The sequence below is a fragment of the Rhinolophus hipposideros genome, assembly GCF_964194185.1.
Source record: "Rhinolophus hipposideros genome assembly, chromosome: 14".
NCBI lineage: Eukaryota > Metazoa > Chordata > Mammalia > Chiroptera > Rhinolophidae > Rhinolophus > Rhinolophus hipposideros.
The window spans coordinates 24,972,354-24,999,264 of NC_138060.1; the positions used below are offsets into that span (position 1 = coordinate 24,972,354).

At 53.7% G+C, this 26,911-nt stretch overlaps 1 protein-coding gene across 12 annotated transcripts in view; it reads right to left on the minus strand.

The window, feature by feature from the left end:
* ATP2B2 (ATPase plasma membrane Ca2+ transporting 2) overlaps positions 1 to 26,911 on the minus strand; it is a 358,541-nt gene that overhangs the window by 108,912 nt on the left and 222,718 nt on the right. For all 12 annotated transcript variants that reach the window (XM_081072392.1, XM_081072393.1, XM_081072391.1 and 9 more), the window contains one exon: positions 12,846 to 13,362. In XM_081072392.1, the coding sequence (XP_080928518.1) occupies positions 12,846 to 13,044 (199 nt within the window). In that variant the 5' untranslated portion in view covers positions 13,045 to 13,362. The remainder of the gene's footprint in view (positions 1 to 12,845; positions 13,363 to 26,911) is intronic.

The following is a 26,911-nucleotide window of genomic DNA, read 5'->3' on the forward strand; positions in this document are numbered from 1 at the left end:
AACCCAGAGAGCTGGGTGCTACAAATGTACCAGCACAACATAGCTTGGAATCCTGAGTGACACAGGGCTCCACACAGTGAATGTCCCCCCACCCCACGCTCCCCAAAGGGGCATCTGTCCTGTCAGTCCTGTCACCGGTCGCTGCATGTTCCAACTTCACTCTTGAAAACAGAACGAGGTTTTCCGGCCTTTGCTCCAGCTTGGGGAGACCAGTCCCATTCTGCCCACGGGTCTTTATGATGCTGCCCAGACAACTCTTGTTGCTTACCACCAGTGTGCCTGCGGACCCACCTAGGACATGGTCTCCACTAGGGCAGAAAGGGAAGCTGAACCCCCCCACCCCCTGGCCTCATCTCACCCTGCAACCCCAGCGTCGGCATGGCACAGCCTGGATGTTAGCCTCTTCCCCTCGCATCTGTTTTTAGGAGCTCTTGCCACATACCATGCTAAACCCGCTTCTTTCACATCACATTGTTTCATGAGCTCCTTCCACGTTGCTTTATGTCCTCTGCACCCACCATTTTCCATAATGTTCCATCAGGCACGCGGACTAGCTGAAAGAGGTCTAATCACTCTCCTAATTTGGGCATTTAGGAATTACTTCTTTTTTTTTTTTAATACCGCACAAGGATGTGGTTAAAAAAGCGGGGCTCTGGGTTGGAAGAGCCCGAGTTCCCACCAGGTTTTGTGTCAGACTGCTGTGTGAACTTGGACAAAATCTGGCCCTCTCTGGGCCTCAGCTTCCCACACCTATAATACATTCACGAGGAGGATGATGACAGTGATAATAACCGGGGCATTTTCCATTCCCTGGGGTCTTCATGCACTGTGCTGGGTGTTCTTACTCACACCAGCTCTTTTACTCCTCGCGACGGCCCAGGACTCAGTACTATTTCACAGAGGAGTAAACCGGTTCTGAGAGGTGAAGTCATCTGCTCCACAACACAGCTGGGATTCAGCCCCGGGCTGTTTGCTGCCTAGTGCTCAGGCTGCACTGCGACTCTCAATGCCCACCGAGTGATGGGCTCCGGAGACAAGCGTCCGTACAGGAGCGAGCTCGTCTGCCTCTCCCAGTCCTCATTTGCTCCCATCTATTTCCTTGCTTTACAGGAGAGGACTGTGGCTCCAAGAGCAGAAGTGATTGTCTCAAGTGAGAATGTTCTGGGTTAAACTATCCCGCCGCCTCCATCCATATGTTGAAGTCCTAAGTCCCAGTGCCTCAGAATGTGGCCATATTGGGAGACGGGGTCATTGCAGAGGTGAGTAGCCATTAAGTCAAGATGAGGGGTTGGGGGTGGGCCCTAATCTGATGTGACCGGTGTCCTTATACAGAGGAAATCTGCACACAGAGACAGACACACGCAGGGGGGAGACAACGTGAAGACACAGGGAGAAGATGGACATCTACAAGGCAAGGAGAGAGGCGTGGAACAGATTCCCTCCCTCACAGCCTCAGAAAAAACAAGTCCTGTCAACACCTTGATCTCAGACTGGTTTAAGTAACTCAGTTTGTGGTCCTTTGTAATGGTGCCCCTGGAAACATATACAGTGGCAGGGAAGGGGTGGATGAGAGCGCTGAGGGTCTGGGGGGAGGGGGAGAGGCTGCAGTGGGGACAGGGAAGAGGAACGTCTGCCCCCTTCGCCATGTGTAGTGGTGACTTGGGGGACCCAGCCCTGGGTTGGGTCCTCACCCACGGTGCGCTTGGGTAGGCCCCTTCCCTTCTGGGTCTCAGAGTCCCATGTGTACCCTAGGATTGCTGGATGAGATGGTCCCTTAGAGTCACTAAGGGTCAGACCTGTGGTCCCATGGGTTCACGAGTCCCCCAGGCCCTTGTGCCGTCAGCTGTGACCTGATTGAGCGGATGTGTATGTGTAGGCAGCCCCGGGGAATGTTCCCTTCTGCTGTTTTGTCCAGCAAAACATTTCCCAAGAGCTCATCCAGTAGCCTGCCCCTGAGGCTCTTACTCCTTCACTGTCCTCCTTGAGCCCTGCTGCAAACCCTACGTCTAACTGATTGCCTATCCAGTGTTAGACACCCTGATCACATCCTACCTGCAGGCGCCATTCTCCTACTTCTCTGACTTCTACTTTGCCTGCTGCCCGCTCCCTTAATAGATGACATTCCCTAAGGACTTATGCTTGACGAGCACCCCGGGCGAATTCATTCCTCACATTTATTGAGTGTATTCTGTGATGGGAACTGTTCTAGGTGTCGGGATACAGCAGGGAACACTACAGGCACAAATCTCTGCCCTCCATGGCTGACCTCCCCCCGTGTAGGTTTTGGGATATGTTAGCAGAGACAAGACTTCTCGATAGATGTCTCTGTCATCTGGATGTTCCCCCTCCAGGCCTAGCCTTTCTCCAGGGTTCTAGGCCTGCTGTCCTGTCCTCCAAGCTCTGAGAGTGCGCGGCATCCAGCACGAACGTTTCATCTCACCCCGACCTTGCTCTTCTCCTTGTCGACCCATCTGCACAAGCAGCTGGTTGCTGTCTTGAAAACGGAGTCTGCACTGACACGTCTCCCTCTCTCAGTCACGCTCACACGTGGAGTCCTGCTGCTCCAAGCTCCCGCCTCTCCACCACCGCCTCCCTGGCCACTCCCAGCCCTGTCACCGCTCTTTGGATGCCTGCCCTTCCCTCCCCGCTGTCCTTATCTTACATCCCAAACTCATGGCTGCCAGACCAACTGCCTTAGTCACCTTGCTCCTCTGTTAAAACACCTTCCGGGATCCCTCCTGCTTCTTTAGTTCAGCCCAAACTGTTTGGCTTAACACTAAGAGTCCTAGTACGGACTCTGGAGTTGCCTGTGTGGGTCCCAGTTCCTCTGCTCATGAGCTGTGTGACCCTGGACAAGTGATTTTACTTCTTTGTGCCTCAGTTTATTTATTTGTAAAAATGAGGATAATACCAGTGATTACCTCATAAGGTCGTTGGGAGGACTAAATAAGGTAAGAGGTATGTGACGCTCTTAGAACGGTGTCTATAGTGCTTTGTTTCTTTTAATTATCACTTCTGCTCGTTCCTTCCAGCCACACGGAACGATCGAACGATCGGCTCCTTTTACACTCCCTTCTTCTTTGCCTCTATGCCTTTGTCCATGCTTTCCCCTTTCCCTGGACCTGGAGCACTCTTCCCCACCGCAAACCCTCCCTATCTCTCCACATCTTGCTCAGTACTGCTCCTCCATGCAACCCTCCCAGGCCCTCCAGCTGGAAGGGCTTGTTCCACCTCTCAGCTCCATGGCATCTTGTCCAATGTTATCCCACACAAAGAGCAGAGTCTTCTCTGTTCAGAAATGGTCCTTGGGAGCATTTGCTGGGACCATGGAAATTTCCAGGGGGCCTCCCTTAGGGGTACAGGCTGACGCTGGTAGGTGGGTACCAGGGAACCATTTGCAGAGGCGCTAATTTCCATTGACTATAAATAACTCTGGGTCTGAAACCACAGCAGGGGCCTGGATTGTGCCAGAAGGAGTAAGATAATCGTTGTGGGGTGAGGGGGGCCTGCATAAATAACTTACCTGCCCTGCTGGGGCCTCTCATGTGACAGGAGGGCCTGGAGGGAGTGGCTGCTTCAGCTCTCTAGATCTTTGTGGGACCCAAGCTGGTGGACAGCTGAGGGTGCCTAATGTTAGACACTAGTCTGTATTACTGAGCAACACATCTCCCCCTCAGCCCACTTGACAGATGAGGAAGCTGAGACTCAGGGGGGCAAAGTAATCAGAAACTGGTGTCCAGGGCCCTGGGCTTCTGGGAGCCAGGCATCTATTGCCAGGGAACACCCACAGGCCTTTGGAAGCCAGTGTGGGTTCCAAAGCTGCTTGGGAGGAAAGGTTTTCTGGTCTGGGGTTTGGGGTGAGAGGCCAAGGGTACTGCCCCTGCCTGGGCTATAATGGGGCCTAAGCCACCCCAAGGATTGGAAGTCACAGTGTTTCAAGGGAAGAGGGATCTTGGGTCTGGCCGTGAGCCAGCCCCTCTTCGGCCAGTGCTGGGTGGCACTGAGACAGTGAGTCTCACAATTCTAGAACGTCTGAGCCTGGAGGAGCCGCAGAGACTACCAGACCCACCCTTTTATTGGTTGGGGGCTTGGAGAAGGGCTTAGTCAATAAAGGCCAGTCAGGCTGGTCTCACACTTGTGTCTTCCCAGCCCAGCATGTGTTCTGATACAGGTGGGTGGGCCAAGCACATGAACCAGACCATGGCCAGGGTGCGGTGGCTGTAAGATGAACCCCCTTGAGGTCCCTTGGGGCCAGACACTCTGCATTTTATCACTTCATCCATAGACCAGTAGGGACCCTGGGAGCAGTATATTACCTGATCCATTTTACAGGTGTAAAAACTGAGGCATGAGAACTTAAATAACCTGGGCCCCAACTCAGGCTTTTAGACACTCTAGTTTAGCACCTTTCTCCTATGTCAGATGTTTTCAAATATTTTTCTTTAAAAAATTTTTTTTTAAAAAAACATTACCAGATTCTTCACCATGCACACAGATAAGAAAAAGAGGTGCTCTGGTACATGGTGGGGCAGGAAAGCCAGATCCCCACCCACTCTGCATCTCCCTGTCTCCTGGGGCACCTCTGTGGAACCAGCTCCCCAAACCTTCAGTTCCCTGCATTGAGCGGGTTCTGTGGTCCATTCGGTCCCTGGAGAGGAGCTGTACTCATGGCGCTCACAGGCCATTTCACACGCACATGACGTCCTAGTGCCAGACACAGCGAATTCCTCACGTCTTCCACGCACATCCTGGTTCTCGCCTTTGGGCCTTTGGTCAGCTCCTTCCCTCACTAAGAATGTGCTGTCCTCCGTCTCCCCAGCTCCTCCTCATCCTTGGAGACCTCACTCAGGGGAAGCCTCTCCTGATGTCCCGTCCCGTCAGGCAGGGGCTGCCCCCTCCTTTGACCTTCAGCACTCTCTCTCTTGCTGTAGTTATTTTGTCAGTTAGAGGCTGTAGATGAAGGAGGTCACACATGTGCATGTTCGGGAGCCAGCCTGTCTGGTACCAATCCTGGCTGGGCCCCTCGTTAGTGGTGGTGTCCTGAGCCTCAATTTCCTCATCTGTAAGTTGGGGACAGTAACAGTTCCTGTTTCACAGGGTCTGTGAAAATTCAATGAAGTAATGAGTCTCTGGTATCACAGCTAAATAGCCAGTATTGCAGTAGACTGGGAGAGTCTTTAGGGCGGTGTCGGCCTACAATCCAGCTCTGCACCCCCCTTTCCTGGGAATCTTTAGGGAGCTCTGGACAGGGAGGGTGTCAGGAGGGGGCTCCTTCTTCCTCCCCTCTGGCTGGACTGAGGCCCTGGCCCCTGCCCCTGGCTGCCATCTTTCCTACTGGATCCTGCCTGCCTCTGTCTCTGTGCCCCTGGAGCTGTCTTCTGTCTGACCCCTAACTCCACGCCTTGGACCGAGAGGGAATGTTCTGGAAGGTTGATCCTGTCCTGGCCTCCCCACCTGTCCCATGTAGAGCCAAGTCACACAAACACCACTCCCAAGGAGCATATGGAGCATCTCTTCTCAGAAGAGCAATGTGGCCCAAGCCTACACACAGTAGGAGCACAACATATCTGTTCAACAAATAAATATGTGTTAGCTTATATCTTCACTTGGCATGACAGAAGCAGGGAAACAACAGGACATTCGCTGAACACCTGTATCCTTGGTTTTGGGAGGTGGGTGTTATTATCATGTCATTTACAGATGGGGAAATTGAGGCTTAGAGGGATGAAGTGACTTGCTCAAGAGTCTCAGTGGTGGAACTGAGACTCTGGAATGCTCTTCTCATTCCTTTTCTTTTCTGAGAACATAGTAGGCACTTAGTGTTTAGTGCATATTCATTCTGCAAAGCGAAGATGCCTTCACAGAGATGGTGTCCTCTCCAAGCCTTTGTTTCCCGCTCAGGGGCTGCTGCGAGGGCCACATGAAGACAATTCATCGAAAGGGCGTGGCCCTGCACATAGTACATTACAGCCGCTGGGTGGCTTTGGGACTCAGGCATTACACACGGTGGGTCTGCCTGCTGTCCACATCCACTCCCCCTCGGGGTGTCTGACTGTGCAAAGCACCTACCAGGCCAAGCAGCACCGTTTGTGGGACACGAAGTCCTTCTAGTCCTGGTGGCACCCACGCAGAAGCCCTCGGTCAGGGGCAGGGCAGGCCCTTTCTCTAACTGTTCTGCACGCTCCCGGCCACCCCCAGGCCAGCAGGACTGTGTGCCTAACACACGCTTGCCTGCCCCAGCCTGAGAAAATGGATGGCACATGTCAATCAGCACGTGCGTTTACTTTATTGATGATTCAGAAAGACGTGTGGATGGGATTCTGGACAGCACCCACACGTGATTCGTCCAACTTTCGCAGAAAACTGTGCTTTTAAAGGATTTTTCCCCCCTTGGGGTGGGGGATGGAGGTGTATAAGCATTGCAAATCAACCATGGCGCTGACATTTTTTTTAAAAAACCATAGATTCCTATGTGTTGTTCAAGCCCATTGATCTGCCCAGAGAAGCTGCCTCTCCCATCTCCACTAATTAAACCCAACTCGTCTCGTACAGTCACAGCGAGAATTGCTGGTGCAGCACAATACAGCGGCTGACACTGATACGGCACCTGCTCTGGGCCAGGCACTGAGCGCTTCACGCGTGTCACTTTGACCTTCACAGCAAAGCCGTGAGAGAACACTGTTATTAGCCCATGTCACAGATGGGGAAACTGAGACAGAGAGCGGTTAGAGAACTGGCCTAATGTCCCACAGCTGGGTTACAGGTGGAGCCAGAATCTGACCATGACCTGAGCTCGCCATGTCACTGCTAGAACACGAGTGAGAGGCCTCCTTTGCCTGGACAGCCCCGGCTCAGACCTGTGGACTGACTAGCCGAGCGCTGGTTGGGCTATGATCGCTCTGTCTTTGGTGCTCCTGAATCTTGCTCTCACTCCTCAGCTGCCTTCTCAATGCTATGCTTTTCCCCCATCAGGCCAAGCACTCCTCAAGGGCAAGGAGCATGCCTAGGTGGACTGACCGCTCCCCTCTTCTGTGAGCATGTGACTCAGGTCTGACCTATCAGCCTAGTCTGTCCTTTGGCCACAGGGATTGGTTCAAGAGTGGCCATGTGACGCCCAGTGGCCCAGTGAGAATCTGCTCTGGTCTTTAAGGGGAGAATCTGAGGAAGAGGTGCCTTTGGCACAGTGGTGGCCGGGATGGGAGGGTATCAGCCTGAAACTGCTGGGATCCTCATTGGGTGAGGGCCTGCCTGAGAATGAAGCCAACACAGAGGACAGTGGAGGTGAAAGATGGTAGGAAAAAGATGGACAAAGCCCTCCTGCAGCATTGGAGGCCCTGGATCCAGCCAGGCCTGAGTCCAGAACACTCCCTGGACTTTTCAGTTGCCCAAGTCAGAAAATCCCTTTTTTTTGCATAAGCCAGTTTGAGATGGGTTTCTATCAACCAGAATCCTGCTAGACAGAAACACTCAGTAAATACTGAAAGATTGATGATTCTTTTGTGGAAAAGTTTCAAAGCACTTTCAACTCACTATCTCTAAATGGCAGAGAATGAAGTAGCACAATCCCCATTTTACAGACTAGAAAAGTGAGGACGTGAGCATCTAAGTCTCTTGCCCTAGTGATAGTCGAGGCTGGAATGCCTCCCCAGTCTTCATGCCTTCCCCTGCCCCATCCCTGCGTGTATTTGGGAAGGTGGCTAGTTTCCTCAGCCTCTTAAATACGTTGATAAGTTTTTCTCCTCCAGACATTAGAATGGAGCATGGGCCACTCCCCACGCAGTCCCCAGGGATGGTGGGGGGGAGATGTTCTCACTCTTCTCTACCCACGCAGTGAACTCCCCACCTGGACCCTGTGTCTGGGAGGGCCCCAGCTTTACCTTCTGGGACATGGCTGAATCTGTGGCTGCCTTGGGTTCCCTGTCGACCCATCAGGGCCCAGTGATCCCTGGGGAAATGGACAATGACCTCACAGTGACAAATGGCAGACCCCTACGCATTGCCTCCACACTCTCCTCTGGGCCAAGTTGGTGGCAGCTCTGTGGATGACGTGGGCCCTGCTGGGTCTGAGGGGCGTTCCCGGCTAACGTTGACCAACACGAGGCACTGCCCCAAGGTCTGCCCTCTTGGCCCCCCTCAGCCCCTCTCTCTCCTCCACTTGGGCAAGCTGTAGGATTCATACAAAATTAACCGGAGGTTCCGTTTCACAACACTCTGCAGTATCCAGTTCCCACCCCACCTGCTGCCGCCCCATCTTCTTTGTCCCCCTTTTCCCCCACCGTGAACCATGCCATGCAGGGAGCACCCAGAGACCTATCTGAGCTGCCCTTGCTGACAGCCCAGGTGCAGGTGTCAGGAAGCGAAGGGCAGGGCTGTGTGTGCCGAGTGGCTCAGGGCAGTGCCACTGTAGGCTTGGAGAACTGAAGCCAGTTGTTCCATGGGTGACGCAGGGTGTCCTGTTCCTGTCCATTCCACACAGGGAGGGCCACCAGGGCATCCCCACCTCTTTCTTCATCCTTTCCTTCTTTCTGTGAGTGTTTCTGAGCCCCCAGGCACTGTACCAGGTGCTGGGGACACAGTGGAGAATGACAAACAGCTCCTGCCGCCAGGACCTCACAGACCACCCCAACACCTACTATCCATCCTTTTAGACCCATCGTGAAACCACCTACTCTGAGAACCCTCCTCTGAAAGCACATTACCTCTTCGTGGGCCACTGTCTTAGTTAACTGCCTAATTCTTCCATGGAGAAGGGGCCCATGCCTGCTGTTTTCGAAAAGAAATCTTTGGGTATAATAATAACAACGATAATATCATTTTGTAAGTGTCTAGGGCTTACACTGCATTAAGCCCTTCGTGTGGCTTCTCTGATTTAATTCTCACCACCTCCCATGTGGTCGGTAGCTTTCTTATTCCCATTTCACAGATAAGGCAACTGAGACTCAGAGAGGTTACCCTGAATTCTCCCAATAACCCTGAAAGAGTAAGCCAGTTAGGATCTGAGCCTGGGTCTCCGGGGTACTACCATTCTAGGCTGGAAGGCTGTGGAAGGAAAGGGAGCAGAGGAGGGCCGGTGGGAAGGGCAGTACCAGAATGGAACAGAACCAGTAGTAGAAGAGGAAAGGAATGGAGCTCAGATTGGGGGCAGAGGTCACTGCTGGCCTCCCAGGGGCCAGGTTTACCCAACAGCTGTTACCAGAGTTGGGCCTTTACGTGGAAAATCCAACACTGCCAGGCCTGTGCCAGCAGCAGGTAGTGCCCTGGGTGGGAATAGCTTTCGATGGCTTCAAACCCCCTCTATTACTTGCAGAGATCTCTTTGCCTCCAATCAGCTGGATGCGAGGGGAAAGCTAATTGACGTGAGGCAGCTTCCTACAGTGTGGCTCAGAGGCCGGCTCCTTGCTCACGTCAGCAGGCTGGGGGTGGGGCTGAAGGGGGGGGCATCAGGAGTGGCCACGGCCACTCAGACAGGTGGGACAACTGCTGAACATGAGAGAGCATATATGGAGAAGTCCACAGGTGGCCCCACCTTACTCAGAGAGTGTCTTCAGAGGACTGTGCCCAGGAGTACACGCTTGGCTCCGGGCCAAGGGGACACCTGGGGGTGGTGTCTGTCAGAGCTGCATTCAAAGTCTGCTCTGACGTGAAGTGTGGTGGTGACCTCGAGCGCTCACGCTCCCCATCTGTACAACGGGATGACAACACCTGCTCCTAGCACACGTGTCATAAAGATACAAAACAGCCTAGGGAAAGTGCTGCACCATGCGCAGACATCTTCTGGCCCGTTAACAGAAGCGTCAGATGCCTCCCTTTCTGGAGAATGACTTCTTCCAGAACAGTGATAATCATAATGAAAACAACAGCAACAAGAGCTGAACTTTATTAAGCATTTCGATCCTGGGCACTTGGCCTGATCTAAGCAATGTTTACACCCATTTTACTGATGGGGAAATGGAGGTTTTAGTCTCTGGGGATGAATCCTAACACACAGCACTGCCCATATGCCTGGTGCTGTTCTCAACTACTTCATGTGTCCTTACAACAACCCTATGAAGTAGCCACTATCATCCCTATTTTACAGATGAGGAAACTGAGGCATAGAAAGGTTGAGTAACTCACCCAGAGTCCCACAGATGGTGAGTGGCAGGGGCTGGGATTTGAACCCGGGTTGCCCAAGTCTGGAGTCTGTAGCATTATGCTCTCTGCCCCTCCCCAAACCTTTTCCAGCTCCACCTGCACCACCCCGGGAGATCCTTGTAAGGGCCACTCCAGCAGGGGCTCTGGTTAATCCTACTACAAGCTTTCCTACTCCTCAGGGATCTTTCCCATCAGAGATCTCATTTGGTTCTCATGAAAAATTAAGAAACCAAGGCCTAGAGAGGTCAGACCGTAAGCTCAAAGTCATACACACAGTTGGCAGGAGGCAGCGCACCTGTCAGAGCTGTCACTATTCTTTCCATTTTACAGATGAGAAAACTGAGTCCCCTTTATTTTTCATATCATGCCCAACTTCTTGCAGTACACCATTATTCTGTAGAATCCTAAGAAATGCTGCTCTATGCCATGCTACATGCTTTCCCTTCTCTTTCCTCCATAGCCAAATTCAAACACCTCCTCCTCTAGGAAGCCTTTTCTGACCTTCACTGCCCACGCACCTCACCTCTCCTCTGAGTTCTGGGGCTCTTGCTGTACTTGGTTTAGATTACCTGCTGTTTTGTTTGCTCAGATTTCTGAGCTGCTCCTGTGGGCTGGAGACTCAGTGGCCATGTCTCAGGGTTTTATGGACAGTTATCTACCCTGCTTTGTACCAGGCACCAGGCTGGATGCTGAATGTACAGAGCGGAGCAGGACAGAATTTATGCCCTCACGTATGCTCATGCTTCCTCCAGCGGGGTCACAATGAGTTAACTGGTAATGGTCCTGTACGGTGCTAGAGCTTAGTCACGAGTGCCTCCATTTCCCAGGGTCTGAGAGCCTGTCAGGTGGGAGGGGAGGGTGGATTTCCTAACCTGGGGTCCACGGCCTGGCTTCGAGGGGCTCTGGGAACACACTGATGGTGTGAGCCACATCTGTTGCAGGTAGGTGGATGTTTTTCTGGGGAGAAGGGCCACAGCTGCCATCAGGTTCCCCATGGGGCGTGGGGCCCAGAGACACTTAAGAATTCCTGACTCAAGAGAATCTCCTGGAACCACTCACGAAGAAAAAATCACTGGGACCCAAGAGTCCCCTGGCAGAGACCGCTCTCTTCTCAGGGCCACGTGTGGCCATTCTCAAGCCCTGAGCTAGAATCACACAGTGAAGGAAGGATGTTTCCTCTATTCCCACCCTCCCCACCAAAACACAACCAAACAATGCCAAGAAAGAAAAGGTGTTTCTAAACTTCTGCCCGGGCTCAACGACAGGAGCCAGTCTGGGAAGAAGGACCAGGCTTAGCTCTTCCCACCTGACCTAAGAGAAGAGGGCCCCGGATGAAGAGAGACCCAGATGCAGTGGGGTGCAGGCACAGGCAACCACTAGTACACCAGCAGCCCCAGGTGAGCAGCTGGGTCCAGAGAAAGCAGCCTCATTAGGAAATGCATTCAGGGCTCGTGCCCAGGGCGTGGGGAGTGGGGTTAGGAGAGATGGCATGAGCGCGACCTCCAGCCTCAGATTTGTCCTCCGTCATACGGGGAGGAGGATTCAGATGCTGCCCGCCCCCCAGCTTGTGGTCTACACCAGGGAGAGGAAATCAGAATAATATGTCTGCCACTTATTGAGTGTTTACTGTATGCTCGGGCCTCTACTAGGCACTGTGAGGTAGGCGTGGCCCCACTTTCCAGAGGAAGAAACTGAGGCTTGGTTCAGCCTCTTGGCACAAATTTACAGGATTTGGGCTTGCTGGGGCAGGGCCTCATACCCATGTTTTTGGGGTTCGTGTAGGGAACTCTTCTCCCTTACGGAGAGGGGAAGGTAACTGTGGGGTTGGGGATCCAAACGGAGCTTGGCGCCCAAGCTGGGCTGGGGTCTCTCCTCTGTGCTTCACGCCAATGACTGAGCTTCGGTCCCCTCCAGAGGAGCCCCCAGGAGGCTACCACCCTCTCTCTGAGATCCCAGGCCTGCTTATCCTGGTGGTTGCAAGAGCGTCCCGCACTCCAGGGCAAGACTCACACGGGCACCTGTCACCCTAGCTTCCTGCTGGCCCCGTCTGCCCGGCAGCTCCGTGGCCTGCTGCTGCCCCAGACCTCGGAGTCCCCAGTCAGCGCCTGCATTTGGGACAACGGGACACGAGCCAGCTCCCTGGCAGGGGTTGGGGAGCTGGAATTGGCTGCATGGCGGTGACGCTGTGGTTCCATGCTTGGGTCCAGACAAGGGGATCTGGGAGCTGGAGGCCAGGGGCTGGGGGGCTGGACCCCCGTTTCCAACCACCGTAGATGGGGTGGGGGAAACAGGAGCCCTTCCTGAGCCTGGACGCAGGAAAGCAAGGCCTGGTCCTCTTCTGGCCCCTCAGGTCTCCCTCCCCGCCCGGTCCTGGAGACTGGGTGCCTCCCAGGTTTCCAGGATGCTGGGCGCACGCCCTTGGCGGACGTGGCTGGTTTTGGTATCTGGTTTCCAGAACACAGCCTTGACTCAGCTGTTCCCGTGGTTCTCTCTGCAGGTGCCTCGGGCCAGGTCCCAACCCATAATGGGGAGAAAACGGAAGAAGCCCCGTCCCCTGACCCTCAGCTAGAACACACTAGAATGGCCATACTGGCATTTCAGCCCCCGTCTGAGATAGTCCTGTGGTTAAACGTTAAGAATACTGCCCCTGGAGCCAACTCAGATGGCAATGGCCAGGGCTGCAGCCCTGGGTTCGAGTCTCCCCCACCTACCTTCAATAGGTGAGGTTTTGAGGCGCCGGCAGATGGCTTCAGTGTCCCCGTAAGTCTCCTTGATCTTGACCACGGCCTCGGTGCCCCGCAGCTCCATGAGGGAGCGGAGCTCCTCCAGCGTGCACCCAAACTCGCCCCCATGGCTCGACTCGTTTCTTTGGTTTTTGGAGTAAAAGTCGCTGTTGGTCATATCTCCCATGTTTGCCACAGTCCCTGCTCGGGGTCGGCCCGAGGCTCAGCGCTGCACAGGAGGCAGATGGGGGATGGCTCTGTGGGGTTGTCCTCAGCACGACCTCCCTGGACAGCTGTGGCTCCTGGGGGCCAACTCCTGGTCCCAGGGGGACAGGTGGCCCAGGTGGGCTGATGACAGCGGTGGTGAACTCCAAAAGGTATCCCCGGGAATGGGGAGAGGTCCAGGGGCTGGAGGGGCTCAGGGCTGTAGACCCAGTAGTCTCCATTCAGCGGCGCCCATGCTGCTCCCTGGAGCTGCCATCTACATGGTCAGGGGCGGTGGCTCCTGTGGGGGAAGCACACAGTGGTGACAAGGGTCAGGCCCTGCCGGCCTCCTGGGACAGGCGCTCATGCAGGCCCGTGTGCGTGTGCAGGCATGCTCACCCAAGTACCCCCCGCATACCCTAGCATGGGTGCTTCGTACAACACTCAGAACACACCTGCATACAATGTAAATCCAAACCTACTGGCACTCGCCTAGACACCCCACGACATGCCACCCCCAAGGACAGCCCGAAGCACCTGCACAACGGGCCCCAAACCCCTAACTGTCCACTGTGCTGTGTAACGCGCTGACTTCACAACACACACCCTGGTGCACACACACCCTCTTACACACACACTGTTTGGGGTGCCCTGCCACCTCTTTTTAGGACCCACTTACTACCACATACACACAGCGATACACAAGCGCCACTTCACACACACTCTGGGTGACACTTCCTGCCCGCCATGCAGTGTCACATGCAGTCATACATTTAACACTCTCACCTCCTTCCCTCAAAAATACCCCCTGCGCACACACAGAGCCCTATTTCCCTCACTATTCTCAACATGTTGACACATATCCCATGCCCACACAATTTGGGGCATGCACACCCTCCCCAAGTAGACATGCTCCCCGTCCACGCCACCAACACCTGCTGACATACACTGTTCTCTCCATTTGGGTCTCACACGCATGGGGATGGGAGAAAGCCACCCCCCTGCCCCAGCAGCACCCAACCACATGAACGAAGGCCCTCTGCTGGGCCAGAGGAGCCAGCTCACACGTCACTGAGCCCACAGCGTGGCTCCCAGCATGAGCTGGGGTCCACACAGCCCTCACCTGGGGGCCCCCACAGTCCAGCACCACAGACAGCGGTCTCCACGTCCCTCTGGGAGTCCAGGAGGAAGAGGGAGCGCTGGCTTCTTTCTGCCCGCCTGGCCACCCTTGCAGGAGTGCAGCATCTGCAGGGCTGCCAGGAGAGAATCCAATCTGCCCGGACACCCAACACCAGTGTCCAAGGCCCCGGCAAGCGTTGGGTGACAAAGGGCCCCTGCTGAGCTCGGCTGGGCCTGGCACGGGGACTGGCTCCGCCCAGCAGCCTCAGACAGCTGGCCATCCGAGGTCCAGGACAGGGAGGGGCCGGGGTGGGGGAGGAAAATGGGAGGGAGCCCCCAGCCCAGCCCCAATTTCTTCCTCTCTCCCCCTCTCCAGTCTCTCTCCTTCACAACCCCTTCCTCTGCCACAGCTTCCTTTGGAGCTGGTGGCATTGTGGAGTTAATCTCATTTGCCCTGTGGAGAAGCTGAAGATTGGAGAGGGAAAGGGACTTGTCCAAAGCCACAAAGAGCAAGCGCTTTCCTGACCTCAGCCCCAGGGGGCACTCTCTCCTTTCTCTCTGAAGAGCAGAGGCTGTTGGGTGGACTCTTCAGTGAAGAACAATGAATCTGGAAGAGTAATCCCGTTCAAATCTGAGTTCTCCCAAATCCTGGCTGTGGAAGCCTGGGCAAGTCCCTTTACTGTACCAGCCTCAGTTTCCTCATCGGTAAGACGACAGGCATTCTCCTCTGTCCCCTTGCTACCCCTTGCTCATTTGCTGGGAGCTAATTACAAACTATGTTCAAATCTGGTGTGTTTACACCTGGGGTAGGGTCCTTCCCAGTCATGGGTTGGGGTGCTGGAGCTGCAGGAGACACCTGTCCTGCCTCCCAGGAGGGCGCGTTTACCCAGGGCTGCAGTAGAAAACCCTCTTTTTACCCTGAGGCAGGACCAAGGATGTGTGCATGTGGAGATGCTGTGTTGCTTAACAGGAGGGGCTGTAGAAGCCACAGTTTCTGGTCAAATTCTGGCTCCAAGCAGAATGGGAGGCAAATTAACTTTAGTATAATTATCTTAGAAAAGGGGGGAATAATAGTATCTATCTCATAGGTGTTATGAGGCTTAAAGTAGTTATTTCATGTAAAATACTTAGAACTGAGCCCAGTAATTACTGAGTAAGCACAGTAGTTATTGGGATCCTTACCAATTGGTACAACCACTTTCTGAGATAGTCTTATTATCCCCGTAGAACATAGGAGGACACTGAGACCAAGAGAGGTGGTGTAAGCGGCCCAACATCACACAGCTAGCAAGTAGTGGAGCTGGGATTTGAACTCAGGCACCCTGGATCCAGAGCCATTCTCGTAATCAGGGTGCTTCGCGGCTCCTGGTGAGTCTCCTCAGGTTCTTAGAGTGCTTAAATGAAATGCTGTATGTGAACGAACGTGCTTCGCAAGCCACGAGGGATTTTCTAAACCTGAGGCACTATTTTCTATCTATCCACCTGCTACCTGTGGGGTAGCTTAGAGGCACTGATAATTACATCTCTGACAGCAAAGCTATGAGAATCATTAGCAGTAATTAGATTTGTGACGACAACAGTAGGCATGAGTTAATGGCCCACTGGCGATTTTAATGACTATTGTGCTAAGACGAACAATGATCTTCAACCATCTGTCCGTCCATCAGTCCATCCATCCGTCCATCCGTCCGTCCGTCCGTCTGTCCGTCCGTCCGTCCATCCATCCATCCACCCAATAATTGTATTTTGGGCATCTACTCCATGCCAGGCACTTCACACTTTTTTGCTTGGGACTGCTTAGCCGTCTCCTTTCCCCAGGAGCCTGAGAGCTCTGAGTGGGCAATAGTCATGTCACTTTTGTACCTAGTATGGAGCCTGGCATCCAGAAGGCACTCAATCATACTTGATGAATGAATGAATATCTGCATTAGCTCTTAGGCCACCATCCATGGGAGGTCCTCGGACCTCAGTTTCCTTGTCTGCAAAATGGGCTAGTGATTCCTACCCTGCCTACCTTACAGGTTTGCTGGGGGTCATGAAAGATATCACAATCAGTAGTCATACTTCTGTATTTGAGATGCTCCCCCGCCCCCCGTTCTTCAGCTCTCCTTCATCACAGTGAAGCATGGGTGTGAGGCTGATGCAGGCAGCTGTTCTCTCAGCCGCAGCCCATCGGACTCTGCCATCCTTGCTGACTCGTCCACATACCACCTTGCTGCCTACTACTATATGGCTTAGGTGTTTAATGAGCAGTGTGACCTCGGAGAACTCATTTAAGCTCACTGGGTGGGCCTCACCTGCAAAGTGGAGCTGACCCATCTGTCTTACAGACAGCATGCTGTGAGGACCCATTGAGACCCCTCGGTGCAGCTCCTGGCCCGGAGCAGACTCTACAGCAATGGCTTCTGTGCCCCCCGGTCCCCCTCCTACCCCATTATTAGCAAGTGTACCTCCATAATGGTTACAGTGATACTCAGCTGCAGCTAGTTCTCAACACTGCCGTGACTTCTGCCCTAAGAAAGGGGGCACACAGGCTGCTATGGACTGAACATATGCCCCTCCATTAATATGCTGAAGCCCTAATCCCTAATGTGATGGTATTTGGAGGTATTTGGGAGGAGAGGAGGTCATGAGGGTGGAGCCCTCAGGAATGGGATTGGTGTTCTTATAAAAAGAGACAGGAGAAAAAAAAAAAAGAGACAGGAGAGATGGTCTCTCTTGGCCATGGGAGGACACAGCCAGAAGACGGCTGTTTGCAAGCCAGGAAGAGGGCCCCTCACCAGGAACCCCATCAGTTGGCACCTTGATCTGGACTCCCAGCCTCCAGAACAATGAGAAATAAATTTCTGTTGTTTAAGCCTCCTAGTCTGTGATGTTCTGTTACAGCCACCAAGCAGACTGAGACACAGGCCTGGGCAGTGCCTGCAGCAGTTCTGGGTCCAGAGGGGGTGAGCAACATGCCAGGGGTCACACAGCCTAGACAGGGGCCCACTGAAAAGCCTCTCCTTGTCTCCCACGCTCCTGAAACGTGACCTTGACTAAGCCCCTTTCCTCCCTGGGTCTCAGTTTCCCCTTGTGGAAAGGAAAGGGGCTGAACGAGGTGCTCTCTGGGACCCCTCAGGCTCTGATGTGCCAGGCCCTTCAGAATCTAGGAGAACATTCTGACAATATTGGATTTATGCATTTCGGTTTCATCTTATTAGCATTTAAATGATTCTGGATTGTTACATTTCCATGATTCAAGAATAGGTTAGAGGTTTCTTAATAAAAAGTCTTTGCCAGGAGGGACGCTGGCGGAGGAAGGAGCATTTTTTAATTATTTTTGGAGTTAACAAAGAAGGAATCTATCCTTCGAAGGAAGAATTAAAAAAGAAAACAAAACCCCAAACCAACAACAGCTTTTCAAATCCTACTGAAGGATGGTAGCTGGGACAATCGCAAATGAATTATGTGCTAAAAATAACTTTCAAATGCTGAATCCTTCTGTCTTAAGATGTGCTGAATTTAAATGCCATCTTAATATGTAGTTTTCAAGTTACCTCTTCTTTGAATCATCTCTGGCAGCCATGACAAATATAGGGGACACAGGCCCCGTCTGGAGAGCCTGGGTGACAGGCCCGATGATGCCATGGATAGTTTTGTGACTTGGGCAAGGTTATTAGCCCCTCCCTGTGCCTTGGTTTCCCCCTCCGTGGCAGAGCCAACTCACAGCCTACCGCAGAGGGTTTTGTGAGGACTAATGGAGATAGAGCTTAGCCTGGTTCCTGGCACAGAGGAAGAACTTGTTAAATGGTGACTGTTCTTACGGTGATCACTCATTCACTGCCTCTATCCTCTGTTCAACCAGAATGTCCCTCACACAGCTGTGCTGAATGTGGAACTCAGACCGACTGGGCCATACGCACAGGCCCCTGGCACTGCTCAGAGGGTTGGGGCGGGGGTGTCCCAGCCTTTTGGTGCAGCAGACAAAGCCAGTCTTCCCTCTGCTCTGCGGCTGACTAACTATATAGTTCCTGTGGGGTAGGACATTTCCTTTCCTCTCCAGGATGCAAATTCTGACCATTCTGCAGGGCTTCCTGTCCCAGCAACGGGAATCCTGCCCCTTGGGGATGACCCAGAGAGCCGGGTGAACTCAGCCAGCAGCCAAAGGGACAGTTGCTGCCGCAGCCAGAGAGTTGCAGCCATTGCCTTCGATGGCCCTCTCCAGGGGAGGGGACAATCACCTGTGTGTTCACGTGTGTGAGGAGAGCCTGATGGGTCTGGAGTGACTCTGAGAGTGGAGTGAGCGTGTGCATGACAGGGTCAGTGGGGTGTGCGATGTGCACGCTCAGCCTGGCCAGTCCATAGTCTGGGGCACACCTGGGTCAGGAGTGTGAGAATGCTAGTCAGCGCTGGGCTGGGCTCCTAAGTGACTCTGTGTGTGTGTCCTTGTGGTGTGTCACTAGAGGTGTGTTGAGTGTGGGGGACCCCAAAGGATAAGGGTTTAGGTGCTGTTTTACTGGACTCGTCAGGATGAGTGTAAGTGTGAGTGAGCGAGAGGTGTCTGTGCTACACCAATCTCTGAGCGCACAGGCGCACAGTGTGCGTGTGTGTGTGAATCAAAACTGGCGACGAAAATCACAGCTCTCAGCTCTCACAGTTGAGGAGCGAGAATGGGGGAAATTGGAAGGAAATTGAAAATGAATACCTCAGAAGCAAATTCAGTGCTATTTTTAGAAAATTCCTATCCTGTTAACCAGAAAAGAAAAATCCCCCCCCCAAAAAAAGTGTCAGAAACAGCCGTGCGTCAGCCCGAATGCACAGATGGCAGAAGCAGGGTCCGGGGTGGACTGGTAGGGACCGAGGGCTTCTCCATATCTTCTTACCCCCATGCCTGTCCTGATGGAGGGCAGGTCCAGTCCTTAGCTTTCCAGCAGGCTCAACACCTCCACTGTCCCTATTCTCCAGAGGAGCTGCCAACGGTAGATGGTAGGAAGAAAACCCCATTTCTGGTCTTCCAGGTGTCTCACACACCTATTCATCTACCCACTTATCCATCCATCCACCCACCCACCCACCCATCCACCCATCCACATCCATCCACCCACCCCCCCACCCCCCCACCCCCCACCCACCCGCCCATCCACCCATCCATCAGCTATCCATGCCCCTGTCCATCCGTGTGTCTCTCCATCCTTTCACCACCCACTAACCCTAAGGAGGTACGTCTCAGGCCCTGCCCCAGGAGCTGGTGTTCTGAGGAGAGCAAGAGAACTGCTCCCATCCTGCTGTTTAAGATCTGATCATTCTGCCGTAAGAAGGCCCCTCCAAGACGCCCATGGTCAGGATCTATAAGCTGAGTTGAGTGATTCCTGCACAACTTTCCCTTCAGATTTTGGGAGGATGTAACCCAAACAGCACTTGCCTGGGAACCAGACCCACTGGGCCCCGACCTTGGCTTGACCACTGCTGTTAACAGGATTGTGGAGCACATGCTTGCGTGGGCTACGTGGTACCACTGTCCTCACCTAACGGGCATGGAAGCTGGGGCTCAGAGAGGCTTCAGAGGTCCCAGGCCACACAGTTGATCAGCTTGCTCCAGTCCAAAGCCTCCATATTTCCTCTGTGCCTTTCACCAACTTGCAGTGTGGCATTGGACCAGAACTTTCTCCCCTGTGCCTCAGTTTCCTTTTCTGTAAAGTGAGGGTGGCGGTTGGACAGACACTCAGTCTCAAAGAGCCATTTTAGCGCCATCCTCAAGGATTCTCCCGTCATCTGATACTTGCTTCTCAGGACACACAGACTTCCCTGGGCCTCCTTGCTGCTGCGTCATCTCCAGCAGGAGCAGCCATCCCCGCTGGGGGCCAAGTCCTGTTTGGCTGAAGGCCGAAGGAAGGAGAAATGCCCTAGAACCTGGGAGTCACGCGCTGATCCCAATTCACCTGCTGCCTTTGAATCCACTGCTCCCCTTTGGGCCTCTGCATGGCAGTGTCTGCTTTCTAAGATTTGTACTCTTTATATGCTCCTTGTTGAGAAATATTCCCGTAAAACATCTTAGAGGATTTTTCGGATGAAGTTAAACAGTAGAGTCACCAGCAATGGAAACAAGAAAGCCTAGCTGAGGCAGAGACGTGGTGGGGAGACTTCACTTTGCCTGCAAGAAAGGGCATGTGCACTGAGCATGTTTGGGACGGACATCGCACTCTGGTTTCAGCCAACACCCTGGCCACCTCCTCAACTAATAGCCTCAGCTATTGTCTGCCCAACTCTCCCTGCAGCGCACTCGCCTCCTGAGGCCCCCTTTGCAGCCCTGGCAACCCCCAACCTCCAAGTCCTAAGTGACAGTGACACTACAGTGACACTGTCCCATCCTGCCTTCATCTGTCTCCATCTTTCCCATGGTTTACAAGCAGAGGACTGAAGGAAGGACAAAAAATGATAATAACAGCAACGCTTAGATTATACCTACTATGTGCCAAGCGCTGTTCTATGCGCTTTACATTTTAATCTCATTTAATCCTTCCCAACAACCCCATGACACAGTAACTCCCTGTTTCACAGAGGAGAAAAAAGAAAACGAGAGAGCATTGACTGGTATAAGGTCCTTGCAGAGGATTGAAAGACTCAGATCTCACACACACACCTAGACACTTACGGGACCCCCAGGCTCACTCACATTCGTTTCTCCAACGTACCAGGCTCCTGCCCTTTCCTGTGGTTTTTATAGTGAAACCGCCTTCTGCTGTCAGTGCTCTGGCCACACACAGCAGGTCACTTGTTGGTTGGCTTCACCTCTGACCGTGGAGGGCTGGGGCCAGGGAGGTGTCTCTGGGGATGAAGTGCTGATGGATGAACGGAGGTGGGTGCTGGGGAGGGATTGGGTGGCTGAGGTCAGGGAACTTGATACGTGCAGGCCCCCTCCCTGAAGGCTGACACACGGGCTGGGAGTGAGCGCTGTCCACGTGGTCCTGGTGCTGACTGACAGCGCCCCTGGGGAGGACAGAGAAGCCGGCATGGGAACCAGCTCCACTGGGAGCTGTCCCCAAGGCCCCAGTGCTGACTGAGAATTGGGTGGTCTTTGAGGGCTACGTTTCCAGGTGCTGTTTACATGCTGTGGTGCTGACCTAGAGCAGAGGTTTGTAAGTGCCCTTAGGAGCTTTCTAGTATAGCAGTGCTGACCAACGAAGTGTGGGGTTGGGGAGCCTGAGATTCTGGGTGGGGGTGGACTGGGGAGGGCATAGGCCTTTTCCGGGAGCTCCATCAATACGCATGGGAAGCTGACCCCAGATACTTGGTGCTGACACTCAAAGCTGGGTTCTCGGGCAATGGGGTGTCCTAGTAAGCAGGTGTGAACCGACAAAATGACTATGCAAGAGGCTACTCAGGGCCACATACGTGCGTGCACAGAGGACCCACCTTGGCTCATCAGTGCCATCTGTCCCTGATGCCAGAAATCCCACCACTAGTGAACCATTCTTTTGCACTGTGCATGGTCCTTTCCCTTTGGTTCCTGCTGGGACAATATTTAAGTGGTGGTATATCAGTCTGACTGAGTTTATTACATTTTTTTCCTTCATTCATTGGGGTAGGACTATTCATCCACAGGCATGCCAGGGGATGAGTGTAAGTTGGGAGCTTACTTTTGAATAGCCAGGGAGTCCTTTTGGTCCAGACCAGAGAAACGTGAATAAAGAGTGGGGGAAATCATTCCACGTGGATTGAGAATGCAGGAGCCAGGGAATACAACTATATGGAGAGAAGAGCAGGACTCCTGGATTCAAGAGAGGAGGAGAATCAGAATGATGTATGTGCTGGCAGGGATGGTGTGTGTGTGTGTGTGTGTGTGTGGTGTCTTTTAAATTCTATTTCTCACTACTGTGGCCAGTTTTCTGGGCTAAAGAAAAGATGCCCTGGTTTGGTAACTGTGCACTCACCGCCTTCCCTGCCTGAGCCTAGGTTATCTCCTGCAGAGTCTCCCTGGGGGAAAGCCAGAGATCTCTGTCAGGCCATCAACTCGGACTCAGACCTGAAGGAGGTGAATGAAAAGGTCGGGAAGCCAGAGCAGCAGCTGAGGGCAGGAGCTGCCTCCATGGGGCCAAGGTTTCCTGTCCCTCTCTTCCGATAAAGGCTTCTTTGGGTGTAGCTTGGGCCCCCAGAGCAGGGCTGCTCAAAGTGTGGTTCCCAGAGGGCCACTCGTTCTGGCATCCCTGGGGGCTGGTAGAAACTCAGGTCCTCAGTCCCAAGCTGGCAGAGATGAGTCAGGTGCTGGTGGTGGGGCCGGCAATTTTAAACAAGCAGAACCACCGCCCTAGCACTTTGAGGTTCCCATTCCAGCCCCTGTTTCTGCCCTCTTCCTCTTATAGCCAACACTCCCCTGGTTCTGGGTTCTAGAATCCTAGAACTTTCGTGGCCCAGCTTCTGGCTCAAAACACCTCTGGCTCCCTGTCTCTTCCCACCCAAATGCCACTTCCTGCCAGGCCTTTGGGTGGCTCCTGGGCTGGTGGTTCAGCCTTTGCACCAGCCAGCTCCAGGGGAGTGTTCAGTCTTCACGCCCTTACCCATGGCTGACAACCCCCCACCCCGCCTTTCCACTCTCCTATGGCTTCTCTGACCACATCTGCCCAAGGGTCTTCATGGCTTCTTTGTTTGGGGTCATGGCCCAGCCCTGGACACTCAATGCCTCTTCTCTCCTAGGCAATGCCACCCATTGGCATCAACTTTCATCCTAACATCGGTGGTTCCCAAACCACCCTTTCCACCCTGCTTTTCTCCTAAGCTCTACAGCCCCTGACTGCCACATCGTCTCCTGGCTCTCAGACTCCCCCAGATGTCCTCACCCTTGATACAGGTGTGACCCCTGTATCACCTATGGCCTCTAAAGCACCTTCCCAGGTCCCCAGAGTTGGCCTATCGGGGTCACACTTGACTTTGTTCCTTCTTTCATATCTAATCGGGCGCCCACATCCACTCAGCTGGGTAAGGGCCAGGCTCCCTCCTTCCTCCCCTCTCCGGGCTCCTGGCCCGCATTCAGGCCCCACATCCATGGCCTCCCAACTGGCCCTTTCATCCTCGTTTCACTGTCCCTAGAGTGATGCTGATGATGACTGGCATTCGCTGAGAGTGGCTTCCACGTGTCAGGCTCTGAACAGACCTTACCCCACAATAAGCCTACGAGGTAGGCATTACTACAATGAGTCAACTGAGGCGTAGAAATAACATCAGGCGCAGGGTCACACAGCTAACGAGCGGCAAAGCCAGGAGCAGAGCTGGGACCTGGCTGACTCTGAGACCACTACACTGTGCTGCCTCTCAGATTCGGCATGCTGCTCTCTGGATTCAGTAAAACCCATCTCTGGCTCCCCGATGCCACGCGGGGTCCTGCCTGATGGGTGCAGAGCCTGCCTTCTTGGGCTCTGTTCTGAAGGAACTCCTTACATTTCTCGAACAACTAAAAGCATACTCCTGCCTGCTACCCTATGCACACATTGTCACCTCTATCCAGGACTGTCTACACCTACTTTCCCATTCATCAAAACTTGCCTCTCCAAGGCCCAGCATGCCAACTTCTCTAATTCCTCTGCCGTAAATTTCAACCCTCTTCCCACCGCCAGCCCATCACGTGTGGCTCATTCCTCGAATTCACACCCTCCACCTCAGTCTCGGGGTGGGTCTTGCCAAATTCTCCCCTACTAGACCTTGAACTCCCTGAGATCAAGGCCTCCCCAGCCACCAAGGCTGGTTCGACAACTGAGAAAGCAATCTGACTGTGGATGGATAGAGGACGACAAATCTTAGGGTACGCTCTGCATCTAAAAAGTGGAAGCTGGTCAGCCAGACAGTAGGAGGAGCTGACACCCAACGCCCCCAGCTGTAGAGGTGTCCCATCAGCACATCTGCACCAAGACCCCATAGAGGAGCTGCTACTGGCATCCCATTCCACAGACGAGCAAACAGCGATTCCGCCAGGTTAAGGAGGTTGTTCAGGGTCACGTAACTGTTCGATGTGAGCCCAGGTAGTCTGCCATCAGAGCCCCTGTTCGCAGTCCAGCCTAAATCCCTCCTTGGTGACTCAAAAGCCCTATGTGTGGTGGCTCAGGCAGTGGGACACACTGAAGTCTTTGGGACCCAGTGGGGGTGTGGCAGCCCTTCTGGACCTCACTGCTCAGGTCCGCGTCGTCTGCCCCACCCAGCGTTAGGTTGCACAGAGGATCCTTGCGGGCTGGCCATCGTCCTTTTCTCCTCTTGCCTCTTCCCCATTCTACATTGAGCTGGAGGTCAGGGATACGGCCAGGCAGGACAGTCCGCATCTGCCAGGAGGCAGGCCACGGTTTGGGCCCAGGGACCAGGCTGGGGGCACAGGATGCCCCCCACGCCGAGCTCATCCTCTGCATTGGCTGCCCAGCCCCAGAGGCACACCAACAGCAGCCCAGGCCTCAATTTGCAGAATCCCATGCCCAGAGGGCCTGAGGAATCTCTTTGGCTCCTGCATCCAGCAGGCTGGCATGCTGATGAGTGACCAACCCGCCGGTGAGCTCTGCAGTCTTCCCCTGACTTGGCATGGCTGTCCCGGCCACTGCGGAGACGAACAGAATCCACCCGGCACCTTGAACAGATGGTGCCACTTCTAAAAATAACGCTGCACCACACTCCCCGGCGCAGCCGAGTCCTGGCGACAGAAGGGGGTGCGGGTGGGGGTGGGGGCCGCTAGCTGTGCTCACCAGCCATCTGTTCAGGGACAGACGCGAATACAGCCTCCCTAGGGGATGCAGGCCAGGGGACCCCAGCCTCACTGAAGCTGTGCAGAGCCACGGCGTGATGCTGAGGGTCTGAGCCCCCAAATGAAAGTGAGCAAGGCCATGGAGCTTGTGTGCAGCCTTGCCCCCCTCTGTCCCTCTCGTGTGGCTACCGCAGCAGCCCCACCTCCACAAGTCGCACTGCTGGGGTCCCTCCCTGGACTGCCCTCTCTGCCTGTTACATTCCACCCCATGTCTGGGTCCCTACATCTACCATCTCCAGTGCCTTCTCCTCTTGGGAATTTCCTCCCACCCCAGAAACTCCTTCCCTCTATGGATTCTTAAACCACTTTTCACTTGACTCATAACTTAGTGGGGTCAGAACCCCTTTGTTTGAGGCTTAGAGTCAGAGAGATCTGGGTTAGAACCCTTGTTCTGCCATCACTGAATGACCTTGGGGAAATCAAGGCACCCTCTGGCCTCAGATGTCACATCTCTAAAATAGGGACAACAGTCATCCCTTTCTCACAGGGGTGTTGGGAAGATAATATGAGTCTCTGCAGGGCCACCAGTATTTGCAGAGCTTGACAGAAAAGCCAGAAGAAGCCCTGATTTCCCAAGCTCACTTGAATCCAGAGACCAGAAGGGACCTCAGAGGTGAAAATCCCTGTGATGCCCAAACCCCTTCACAGCACTTGTGTAAAGTTCTGCTTGTGCTTGCATGCGTTCCTTGACAGGGGGTTCACTCCTTCCTTCCATGATAATCTGTGCCAATGCTGATAGTTACAAAGTTCTTTGGGTTGCGCCGAAGTTTTAAAATTATTTTTACTGTTTCGTAGTTAACGGGCATTTTCTGACTCATGCAGACTATCCCTGCTCCCCCTTTCCCACCGTAAGTTCATGTCCATGAGTGCATAGACGTGCTGTGTCAGGGGCGGGCAGAGCGTGTGCACGTATGCACAGCCAGGTGTGCACAGATGTGTGCCTGTGCATGTCAGGGCAGAGCAGAGAGCATGTGTGCTTGCGTACGGGGCGTGTATGGCCTGATGCCTTATCATGGGGCTGTCTACAGGTGGCAGGTCTTGCAGAGAGTGACATCTCCAGGGAGTCACCTGGGGGCTCAAGATCCTGCACAGAACACGCGACTCCAGAGCTGGTTACCCCTAATTACGGGTGGCTACGCCTGGAGCAAGCCTGGCTAAGAGGTCTGCCATTGGCTGTCCCTACTCCACTGTCTGCTCTCTTTGGGCCTCAGTTTCTCCATCTGTAAAATGAGGAGGTTGGACTAGGTGGCTTCTAAGACACCTTCACATTCTGACTTGTGGTAAGTCTTGGACACTGGATCAGGACAGGCAAGGGGACCTCTCTGGCTCCTGGCGCCCCCCACCCCATGCCAATGGGCCCAGTGCTTGTGCGCCCTCAGATCAGCCAGTTATCTTCTGGACACTGAGACTTCTATCGGGGGAAATTTTCTTGTTTTAATAATAAAAAGTCAACTCAGAGCTGCCTTATGGACCACCTTCCATGCCTTAGCACAAGCTGTTCCCTCCCTTCTGCCTCTCTGCCTGGTGGACTCCTATCCACCCTGCAGGGCCCAGCCCAGAAGGCCCCTCCTCAGTGAACACGATGTTGACCCCACTCTCCAGGCAGAGCCAACAGATCCCTCCATGGGGCTTGACCATTCATGCCCTCCAGGGCATGGGACTGTGTTCATCCATCTCTAGGTCCCCAGTGCCCCTGACAGACAGAGTTGGTGCCTGACAGAAGCTTGCCAAGTGCCTGTAGGAACGTGTAACTTGTCCTCAGAAACTAAGAGAGAACAAGATGCCTGGGTCATGGACTCATCCACTTCTTCAACAAACATTTCATTTAAATACGAAGGCAGAGAGCATGCAATGAGCACCTACTGTGTACCCACCACTGACCTGTAGGAATGATCAAAGATGTGACTGAACAAGAGGAAATAAGAGAACATTTCTGGCGGGAAGGTGGCCGGCCACAGTAATAAGGGCACCAGAA